The 12,241-nt window shown below is 36.0% G+C and overlaps 2 protein-coding genes across 6 annotated transcripts in view; one reads left to right on the forward strand and one right to left on the reverse strand.

Moving 5' to 3' along the window:
* Positions 1–12,241, reverse strand: part of Cenpp (centromere protein P) — a 232,489-nt gene that overhangs the window by 58,317 nt on the left and 161,931 nt on the right. The gene's annotated exons all lie outside the window — the stretch shown is intronic.
* Ecm2 (extracellular matrix protein 2) overlaps positions 1–12,241 on the forward strand; it is a 34,779-nt gene that overhangs the window by 490 nt on the left and 22,048 nt on the right. For 2 of the 3 annotated variants that reach the window (XM_010610579.3, XM_010610580.3), the window contains exon 2: positions 9,660–9,966. In XM_010610579.3, coding sequence (XP_010608881.1) covers positions 9,684–9,966 — 283 coding nt within the window. In that variant the 5' untranslated portion in view covers positions 9,660–9,683. Of the gene's footprint in view, positions 1–3,572; positions 3,663–9,659; positions 9,967–12,241 lie in introns of those variants that run through there. The other variant, XM_033756438.1, reaches the window with a different exon arrangement.

A 12,241-nucleotide genomic window follows, 5' to 3' on the forward strand; every position in this document is an offset into this window, starting at 1 on the left:
GTATTTTCGTGTTTGGATAGAAATATGTGATAAAAAGAATAAATTGGCTTGAAAGTTTCATTCTTGTTCAATTTTTAGTCCTAAAAGGTTATTTAAGAATGTTTTTTATTTGAAATCTGTTGGGTGACATGAAGGAAAATAACTGATGACTTCACGTAGATATTTAAAACTCAAGTATTTTTAAAGTTTACTTAAGACAATGAAAAATTTCAAATGGAAAAAACAATAAGTTAAAGTTTGCAGATAATAATGGGATAAACATAGAAGTGCTAAAAAAAGATAAAAATCTTACTTGATTAAAAATGATATTGTGATTGGAGTATCATAACATTTTACCTCTAGAAACATGTTCACTCAATTATAAAGTTGCTTATTAGATATTAATTGTAAAACCTATAAGTCACTGAAGATAAAGAAAGCCTGAGCATCTCATGACATTTACTTAAACAGTTTAATGAGGCTAGATAGTGGTTTTGTCAAAATTAAGGGAGCTCTGTCAATTTATACCTACTTAGATTTCTGGCTAAAAATGAGTCAGTCTGTGGGGAAGACAGAGTGGGAGGGGAATATCAGGATGAGGATCCTGGGAGACAGAGAGTGTGCTCAGTCTGGCCACAGCAGGCATACTCTTTCTCCTCTGTACTCACGCAGGCAATACCCTGGCAAGAAGGTGCTCACAGGAGGCCCAGGACAACAGGATACCTGAGACCCTCATGGGAGTTCATGTCCAGAGCCCTGAGGTCCAGGGCCTGATTTCATGACCCTCACCCTTCACAGGATGGAGGGTGTATACCTATGATTACCAAAGCAATAAGAGTCAATGCACACATTTTATGCGATGCAGAGCATTCATGCTGTGCATCCATCAAGGCCCACTTCCCCTGCTTCTTAGCAAATTCTGGCTGTATCCTCCCCCACAGCTCAGATTTTCACACTGATATTTCCTTTTGCTATTGTTATGCCTTTCCAACATACTACTGGCTCTATGAACTGACTCATGAAACTTCCCAATACTAAATATAATACAATTCAATGTGTCAACAAGCTTATGAATTTATATCTTCTTTACATTTTGCATGTTCATTTTTGTGAAACTAAAGAAATCATAAAAATAGTCCAAACAGTTTCATTCCAATGATGTATAGTAATGTTTTTAAATGACTGTAGTAACTAACATACATGTATGCTGACAAAAGTTTGATGCTGAGGTTGACACCACAGTATCTCAGTGGTTGCTAACTGCTGAGCTAAGGTGATGTGGTAGCACGTCCACACAGGTGAAACCTGAATTAGAGGAAGGTGATTTTGGCAGATGGAGTTATAAAAAGAGCTACTAAGATTTAAAGGGCCAACCACAGCTTGCCCTCTTGTCCTTTCATCAAATCCCTAGAAATAGCAGACTGTTACAAATATACAAAAACATGAATATATACAGCTGCACTGGGAAACAAGAAGAGACTTCTTTTTGGTTCTGGGACTCGAACTTGGGTCCTTGTACTTCCCAGGCAGGTTGGCATCACTGACCTAAATCCCCAGCCCACAAGAGGAGCCTTGATGAGACAGAAACTGAAGGAGGTCTTCAGATATGGAAGGAAGAGGGGGAATGAGTTTAAAGAGGGGAAATGTAGCCTTGAATAAGCACGGAAGAAAACAGGGTAAAGAAAACTTAAATGAGAAAGATTTTGGTTTGAAAAATCCCAAGAACAAATTAAACAACAAACAGTAACCTGTTCCTAGGCACATTACAATAAAACTTCCAAGTTATCAAAGATACACTGAAAAACTGCAAAAAATTTCTACAAAGGGATGAAAATCAGATTTAAGTCAAACTTATCAACACTAAATATAAAAAAATGGGCCAATATCTGTAAAGTATTAGAGGAAATGATTATTTTGAAATCATAATCCTATTTTCTGCCAAACGGAACATTTCCAGACATGAAAGAATCACAAACTTCTATAACCTATAAAATTCTGTAAGAGAAAAAGGATAGACAGTTCTGCAAGTAACAAAATGAATCTGGAGAGGCCTCTTTTGATGAGGCAAGTCAGCACCATTGATCTGCTGAGAACAACCGGGAAGATGAGAAAAACAACAGAGCCAATACTTGGAATACTACTGAATCCAGAGAGGTGTGGCCTTTCTTCAGGAAGCATCTGTGGATTCCAGAAAAGGTGGCTGAAAAGTTTCACAGAGAGCTTGAAAACAGCTTCATGAGCTAGAGAGAAACAAAAAACAAAAAACAAGGAAAAGAGCCAAGTAAGTGGAGAAGTAGTAGTGTTAGTGAAGTCGGTAGGCTTTGAGTTAGATCCAAACTGTAATGAGTAATTGGACATAGTGAAGCCAAACTTTAAACTACTCAATAGTTATTGGTGATGCCTTTACTCTCATTCCTGAACAGGATGTAAATCTTTGGATAGAAAATACATCATCTTACATCCCAAAATATTTTCATAAATTTTTATTCCATGTCCTGCACTTAATCAAAAGCCATCAGGTAAATAAAGACAAAACAGCATGGCTGAAAATCCTAAAGAAATGAAACACACACACACACACACACACACACCCCAAATAAAATAGAGCAGTCATGGTGAACCTTTTAGAGATGAGTGCCAAAACTGCAATTCAAAACCCACTTTATGGCAAAGTGCCAACACTGCAATTAAACCTGAATACTAAGGTTTTAGTTTACAAAGAACAACTCATAAATTAACGTATTTTGTCTCAAAAGAAAAACAAATAACAAGTGTGCCATAGATTCACCACCACTGAAATAAAGGATCCAAAAATCCTTGTCTTCAGAAAGACTTCAAATGTGATTAATATATTCAAAAAAGAAAAAGAAAAGATTAAAAATTTCAGCAGAGAATTGGAACAAATAAAAACCTACTGAAAACTGAAAAGAAGCACAATGAAACAATAAGATTTAATGGGTAGATTTAACAGCACAGAGAGTATTAATTAACTAGATCAGTTAGGAAAATAACGAGGATGAGTTGATAAGGACAACAAATACAATGGAGGGAAAGTGACATTGAAGTCAGAGGGAAAAGGCTGTCACACAAGTAGCAGGGCTTTTCAAAAGAAAGAGGCGAGAGGAGGAGGAAAACGCTGTGCATGAAGGGAGACTGGGAAGTCCCCAAATATGAGATGATGAACAGCATCAAGCCATAAATTCACAAAGTGTTGTGAATCCCAAACAGAGAATAATACCTGTATCTATCAGAGTAAGAAGATGGAAGCCAAATGGAACATTTAAGAGTAATCAGAAAAAAGTTCATTTTAAATGAGAAGTATTTAGATTACGACATGACTTTTCTTTTTTCTTTTTCTTTCTTTTTTTTTTTTTTGAGACAGGGTCTCACTGTATAGTTGAAACTGACCTGGAACTCACTATTTGGCCCAGGCTGGTCTCGAACTCACAGCAACCCTCCTGCCTCAGCCTCCCGAGTGCTGGGATTACAGGCATGCGCCACCACGCCCGGCGCGACATGACTTTTCAATGGACTCAAGAGGAACAAAAACACTTAAGAACTCATTTTTAACAGACCTGCACACAAGTGCAAAAAGACATTCTTTAATCAGATGGAAAATAATCCAAATAGAAGACTAGAGATACAGGAAGGAATGAGAAAAATTACGAAGGGTAAACGTTTGGGTAAGGAAAGTTACATCTAGTAATGTTGGATATGGCTTTGGTTGTTCCAACTTGGGGAGTGTGCTAGAGGCATCGCGTGGGGGAGGCCGGGATGCTGAAATCCTATCATATCCAGGCTGGCTCTTCAAAAAGAATTACCTGACCCAAAATATTAACAGTGCTGAAGCTGATAAGGTCTAATGTAAATGAATATTGAATACAAATAATAATCTTTTGAAGGTTTAAAATACAGAGAGAATTAAAATACATGACGGAAATAGATTTGTGCCAGAACCGAGAGACTGGAGTCAAAGTCTGTCATGGTTCTTACATGACGCAAGGTCCTAATGTATATCAGACTTTGCTAAGTCAAGGATGTATGTGGTAATTTCTACAGAGAAATTCTACAGAGAAAAGAACACTAAGAAGTGTATAACTGCAAGCTACTTATTTGGGATGGTGAAGCAAGACAACTGAAAGTTCAATGCCAGCCTAGGCAACTTAGCATGATTCTGTCTCAAAATAAAAAACAAAAAGGAAGAGGATGTAGCTCACTGGTACTTAGCCTAGCATGAGCAAGTTCTTGGGCTCAATGTGCAGCCAAATACCCGCCCCCCCGTGGATTGACCAAATAACAAAAACGAAGTAACCAATTAAAATGAAAGCAAAAAGAGGCCAGGGATTTAGCTCAGTGGTTTCGCTGCCTGCCTCACAAATGCAAGGTCCTGAGTTCAATCCCAGGTACAAAATATAAATAAATAAAATAAAAAAATACCCCCCCGAAAAAAATAACAACAGGTAGGAAAAATAGAAAGCAAATAGAATAGCAGATTTAAACTCTGAGATATATTGAGTATTGCATTAAGTACAACTTGATCATGTTTCCATCAAAAGACAAAGATTACCAGACTATAGTAAAAATGTTATTAATGAAAGGTACATAAAATACAATATAGAAGGCTAAAAGAAAAATCAGACAAATATATGTTAAGAAAACATTAACAAAACGCAACTACATTAACATTAGACAAAGTAGATCTTATGACAAAAAGCACTACTAGAGATACAGAAAGTATACATGATTAAAGTGCCACATAAGTAACTCTAATGTTATACAAGTACATCCTTATAACATAGCCTCAAGGTATATTAAATGAACTCGACCAAACTGACTAATAAAAATTAAACTATTTAAAAAAAAACCCAAATGACACAATTTAAACAATGGACCCTCTAGTAATATTATTTGTAAATTTAAGAAATAAAATTAAGCACAAAATACTTATGAAAAATATATGAAGATTATTTCTAATAACAAAAAAAGAAAGAAATTGGATATGTACCACCAAGATATCAGCTAACTTATAGAAAGAAAACAGACTATAAAGACCTGATGGATTCATATGCAACCACATATGTAGCCACATAGCAATAATTTACTGCTGAGTGGAAACAGGTTTTAGCACAACATATAGAATATATATATATATATATATATATATACATACACACACACTATAAAAGATGCACTAACTGCCTTCAGAACACAATTATGTCCACCCATTCATTTATCATCTAGGGTTACTTTGTGGCTGCATCAGCAAAGATGAGTAGTTATGACAGAGACCAATGGCCTGCAAAGTCCAAAATGCTCTTTGGCCCTTGCTAAAAACATCTGACCTTCCTTGTACTAAGTGAATTATGGATAAGGCAATTTGTCTTTTCTGCTTTATATCTGTAGCATTCTGATTTTTTAAAATATTTTTGTAAATTTAAACACATTTTAAATAACAAGTTTGTAGTGTTAGGAGTACTTTGTTTGGGAAGTAGGTTATTATGTGGAAATGATGATTTGCTTATTTTTCCCCTCTTTTGATAACTAAGCACTGTAAGACTATTCATTTCTAAGTCATTATGTTTTGCCTACAGCAACATGTAACCATCTTGATTAAAACCCTAAAGTAAGCCGGACGTGGTGGCTCACGCCTGTAATCCCAGCAATCGGGAGGCTGAGGCAGGAGGATCACTGTGAGTTAAGACCGGCCTGGGCTACACAGTGAGTTCCAGATCAGTCTCAACTACATAGTCTCAAAAAATCAATCCCCCCCCAAAAAAAACCAAAAAACCAAAAAAACCCTGAAGTAATTATTTCTCTAAATCAATGCTCCTCAACTTCAGCACTATTGACGTTTTTTTGTGTGTTTTTTTGAGACTGGGTTTTGCTTTGTGGTTCAGGATGGCCCTGAACTATATAGACCACATTGGCCTTGAACTCACTGTGATCCTCCCTCCTCAACACCCCCTCCCCCCAGTGCTGGGTTTACAGGATTACACCCCCATGCCCACGTGCCCAGCAGCACTATTGACATTTGACACCAACAGTTTCTTCGTTGTAGTGAGCCGTCCTATGCACGGTAAGATATTTAGTAGCATCCTTAGCTTCTTCTTGGTAGATACCTGCAGCAATTCCTTCAAATGGTGACTACTGAAAACATCACTAAATCAGTTATGATGGTGCACATCTGTGATCCCAGCACTTTGGTGGCTGAGGCAGGAGGATCACGGCAAACTCGTGGCCAGCCTGGGCCACATAAGTGAGTTCAAGGCTAGCCTGGACTGCATAGTGAGACCCTGTCTCAAAAAACAAAACAAAACAAAATGACATTACTAAATGTCTGAGGATGCCAGGAACAGGGTATATACCTGTAATTTCAGCATTTGGGAGGCCGAGGCAGGAGAATTGCTGAGTTTGAGGCCAGCCTGAGCTATATAGTGAGTTAAAAGATAGCCTAAACTAGAATGAGATCTTGTCTCAAAACAACAACAACAAAAAAAAGTCTAGGGAGAGGGCAAAATCACCCCCAAGTGAGGAGCACTGCTCTAAATTATGAGTTGGCCAATTTTTGCTATAGATATTTTAACTTCTGCAGCCCGTATAGTGAGTCTCTTGTTGCAAGTACCGAACTCTGCAGTTGTAATGCATAGCCATAAACAATACATACACACATGGTTATCACTGTGTATACTGAATTTTTTTATATATTGAAATTTTAATTTCATGTGATTTCATCTGTCATGAAATGTTTTTATTTTTTCTTTGTCTTTTTAGCCCTACCTCAGCAACTGACAAGTGTTCTATCACTAACTATACCTCCAGCCGCTTTTTTCTGTGGTGGTGCTGAGGCTTGAACTTAGGCCTTTAGCCTGCTAGATAAGTGAGTGCTCCACCACAGAGCCACATTTCCAGATTCTCCCCTCCCCACTCCATTTTTTGAATGAACTCAGGTCTAGACTAATTAAGCCTTATTCACTATAGTAAAACTATATGCAGCTTGTGTGTGTGTTTGTGTGTGTGTGTGTGTGTGTGTGTGTGTGTGGTGCTAGGGATTAAACTCAGGGCCTTATACATGCTAGGCAAGCACTCTACCACTAAGTTCTACCCTCAACCATCTAAGTGTATTAAACCATTTAGGAACAATAAAAATATTTTAGTTTGGCCCATAATTTCCTGACCTCAGCTCTAACCTGCTATCCACCCTACAGGATGGTTCCAAAGTTCTCCACAATGACTTCCCTGTGCATTAACCACCTCAGCCAAGGTTACTCTGTGAATTTTATTCATTCCATGATTTAGATGTATGATTCCACTGTAATCCCAGCACTCAGGAGGCTGAGGCAGGAGGATCGCTTTGAGTTCGGGACCAGCCTGGGCTACATAGTGAGTTCCGGGTCAGTCTCAACTACATAGTGAGACCTTGTCTCAAAAAACAAAAAACAAACAAACAAAAAAAATAGATGTATGATTCCATATAGTTGTCCTCTTATTCAGAACATAAAGTGTTGGTCCTTTCCAAATACAGTGGCAGAGACAACTGAAAATTAAAGTGAATATATTTAAATTTACTTGTAAAACTATAACCACAATCAAGAAAATTCACATGTCCACGACTCTACAAAGCTCCCTCACAACAGTGAAATCCCCATCTCACAGTCAATTTGTATTCCTGAGCTGAGCCAGCCACTGATACTCTCGCTGAAGAACAGTTGGCATCTTCTACAGTTTCTACACACACTTCAGAATCAGCTTGTCAACTTATACCAACACTGTCTGCTAGAATTCTGACTGGTTTTGTAACAAATGTATAGTTGGATAGAGGGCGAACTGAGAATTTCACAATATTGAGTCAAATGATCTATACACATGGCATATATTTCCACTGACAGAGGTCTTCAGCAGGACTGTTTTCAGAATAGACAGTATTTTTAGTGTATCGTATTTTATGCTATTATAAATGGTATTATAGTTTAAAATTATCTTTGATTTTTGTTACCACACAGAAATAATACTGATTTTTGTAGACCGATCTTATATCCTGAAGCCTTGCTAAACTTATTAGTTATAGAAGCTTTATGGGGGGCAGATTCCATAATGTTTTCTATATAAATGACCTAGACATTTGTGAATAAAGCCAGTTTTACCACTTCCTTTCCAATGTTTGCATTTTTAATAGTGTTGGCTTGCAATTGCTAAAAATTAAAATTCTAGTCTTAAATTTTATACAGATAAAATATATTTGAGTCTGTTATTAAACTCTTGTGTTCCATATTAAAGATATATTTCTAAAGATTATAAAATGATGCTTATCTACAATCTGGATGGACTCTATTGCTTGGACTTCTCTTACTATATTGGCTAGAAAATCCAGCAAAATGAACAGAAGTGCTGTGTAAACAGACAACATTGCAATGCTCACGATCTTAAGGGAAAAACATTATGTCACCACTAAGTATTAAATTAGCTGTAAGTTTTTCATAAATGACAATTACCTATGGAATAAGTTCCACATCACTCTTAGTGTAGTGCTTAGTTCAGGAGTTTTTATGGGGAATGGATGTTGGTCTCTGTACAGGGGCTCAACACTGATAGTGAGCAGACCTGAGCAGGACACAGAAAAAGGGTGGCCAGGTGAACAGGAAGGAGCACACTGCAAACTGTCTCAGCTGCAGGTTTCCAACAGGTAGTGGAAACCACACCAGCACTCTGTGGCAGGACTCAGAAAAGCCTCACTGGGTGAATCCTGACTATACCCTGCAGTCACCTGCAGAGGTTTCCTCACTTTTCCTTACTACCTTTACCGGACTATGCCAGACTGGCAGGTCACAAAGCTGCTTTTATACAGACAGTACCTAATAGTTATTTCTCAGCTTCACCAAGTGCAGGACCCAGTCAAGCCATTCTTCTTGTGTCTTACTTCCTCATCACTGATGCTGTTTCATAGTTACTTTATATGGTACAATCATTCACACCCTCCACCCAATAAAGAATTATAAAGAGAGTGAATAATAAAACAAGAGGGCTGGGAAATGGGTTGAAAGTGACGTTAGTTACACAGCACCTCAGCAGACCAGTGGAGAGAGATCTTCCACATTAATTGCCAAAAACTCAGCACAGTGAGGCCTACTAAGATGTCAGTGAACTACAGCTGAGGGTCCAAGTCTGGCCTAATTTTTTTTTTTTATATATGGTCTTGCTAAGTTATTAAGTTATCCAGGTTGGGTTTGAACCTGTGATCCTCCTGCCTCAGCCTTCCAGAGTATTGGGATTATAGGTAAGCTCCACCACAGCCGGGTTGGCCCACTGTCTTTACTGTAATGATCATTTTATTGGAGCACAGCCACAGTCGTTTACATATCACTTACGGCTGATTCTATGCCACAAGGTACTACTGAATAGTTATGTCAGAGAACGGATAGCTATACAGCCTGAAGTATTTATTATCTAGTCTTTCATAGAAAAGTTTGCTCAAGATCAGTCTAGAAATAAATATACAAAAAGTTCTTTGATTCTGATAGAAAAATTCCAAGTTCTGATTTGGCAGTAATACTATATAGTACATAGCCCATGTATCAGTGATATTTCTCAAAGACTTCCTACTGAGGCATATGAGCAAAATAAACAAATATTGCCTTTTCAAAGGCAAAACAGTCACTACTAATTGAAATTCTGTTTCATTCTAGAAATTGGTTGGTGGAAAATAAGATATGAAGTTTGCATTTTTGTTTTGTTTTTTTCTGCTTATTTTTCAAACTGACTTTGGACAAAATGAAGAAATTCCTAGGAAACAAAAGAAGATGTATCACAGAAGATTGAGGAAAAATTCCTCACTCAACCATAGGTCAAAGAGACAGCATGGAATTCAGCAAACAGCGACTGCTACACCAATGGCAAGATTTCCCATTGTTAACTTTGATTACAGTACAGAGGAAGAGTTTGAATCCTTTTTAAGTCTTCCTGAAGTAGAAGCAGGCTACAATGTATTACCAGGTAAAAGAATGGTATGAGAGAAAAAGAGAGGGTTGGGGAAGCAGAGAGAATGAGGACCTCCATGTTACTATATTACCTTTTGGTTTAATCTATAAACAAATTAAAAAATATAATTTCAGGAATATATTGATACAAAATGATTACAAAAAGAAAAACTTATCCTACTATATTTTTAAAATAAGTGATCAGTTTCTTTCTAGAATATTTATTATGCATATAGTTGCAATCATAATACATATTATATACATATTAATTTATAAAGTGTTTTTTCCATTTGATAGATCATTTAGAATAGAAATTACTAAGATAACTTTAAGAACACATGGTTATTAAATATTTTCAAACAGATTTTTTTCAAACATGAATGGAGTGAAAGCCACTGAATGTATTTGATGTAAACTACACTATGGGTTTATAAAAATTGAAGTTATATAAATATATGAATAAATATATATGAGAGGATTTTGTTTTGGATATTGGGTTTGAACTCAAGGCTTTACATGTGCTATGCAAGAACTCTAACACTAAACTACATTTTCAGCCTTTTAAAACTTTAAAAAAATTTGAGACAGAGTCTTACTAAAGTTGCCAAGGCTAGACCTGAACCTGAGTCTTCTGTTTCAGTCTACAGAGTAGCTGGGATTACAGGTGTATGCCACAATGTCCAATTAAAAACTAGTATTCAATGATCCATCTTTTTCCAAATTTGGAAGAAAATGCATTCTAGATATGTTACCATTAAATATAACTTTGAAGAAACAAAAAATATCATCATAGATTTTTCTGTGACTTATTGTCTCAATAAAGTCAAATGCTTCTAAACTATTATTTCCACAAAGTTAATAGAAATAACATACAATTACTATGAAAGCAGGCAATTCAAACCAAACAAAACATGAGTAGGGAAAAAAGAGGCAGAGAAATAAAGTGTGATAATTACAGTACAGTATAATAGTATATCCATAACTCCTAATGAATGATAAAATCAATTTTCTTATTTAAGTAAAAAGATATACAAGGGGCCCGGAGATTATACAGTGGTTCCACCGCCTGCCTTGCAAGCACAAGGACCAGAGTTCGATCCCCGGTACCAAAGGGGGGGAAAAAAAGATATACAGGGTATAATAACAGCAGATTAAAAGGACAAAAGTAGTACATGTGGTATGATCTCACATCTGTTTCAATCACGTAGCAGTCCAATTAAGTACAAGAAGACCAACAATTACATATTTTCATTAATTTTTATATTACAAGAAATATAAAACAATTTTATCAAATTTATTCAATAATATTTTGTGTGTCATATATCTTAAAACATTCAATACACAATGCACCATTATAAACTGGACAGTAGGATCTAGTCTTTTTCTAAACACTTTTTGTATTATTTATTATCTTTCTTTGAACAACAGATTTTATGCTGTAGTGTTGGCCTTTCCTTTTTTTCTGTGGGTGGTATATTTCCAATAAAATATCTAATGGTGAAGAATATGATGGATATCCTGGTTAGTGTTTCACTATCTCATATTTTTCAATTATTTGGTGTATTAGACCTAATCTAAATTGCAAATGATTTTAAAGCCCTGTTTTGAATAAATAACAAACGAGTTCCATATTGTTTGGTCTAAAAGATGCATGTACATTTTATAATAATATTTTTTCCTTGTTTTTGATTATAAGATAGCTTGTTAGATGTTGGTCAATACCACCCACAGAATTATTATGATTATTGGCCACTACTGGAATTTTTTTAGTTTTGTTTCTTCTTTCAAGTTCTATCATTTTTGTATTATGAATAGTTGACAATAAGAAAATGTCTTTTTGTCTTTCCATTTCATACAGAGTTTTCCTCTCTGATATGCTAACATTTCTTCCTTTTTCCAGTTTTTTCTTTTGCAGATTTTTTGGCATGTCTTTCCCATTCAGTCTCAGTGTCCGAAATGTGTCCATTTTATATTGTAAAACTATCACTGAGTTCTGGACACGTATAAAAATTTTATCTAATGTAATTAGAATAAGTTTTCATAAAAAATAAGTATAGATTGTAGCACAAAATTATGGTTTATTTTTCACAAAATAATCACAAATTAGTAAAATAAAGAATATAGCCAGTAAAATAAAAAAGACAATAATCAGGACTTAAGTAGATTTCACTAGAAACAAACATCAAAGGCAAATACAGGGCTGGGGATTTAGCTCAGTGGTTCTGGCAACTGCCTCGCAAGCACAAGGACCTGAGTTCAATCCCTGGTACCACAAAAAAAAAAAAAAAAAA

This window comes from Fukomys damarensis, unplaced genomic scaffold (assembly GCF_012274545.1).
Source record: "Fukomys damarensis isolate Sample0158 unplaced genomic scaffold, DMR_v1.0_HiC HiC_scaffold_27, whole genome shotgun sequence".
Lineage (NCBI taxonomy): Eukaryota > Metazoa > Chordata > Mammalia > Rodentia > Bathyergidae > Fukomys > Fukomys damarensis.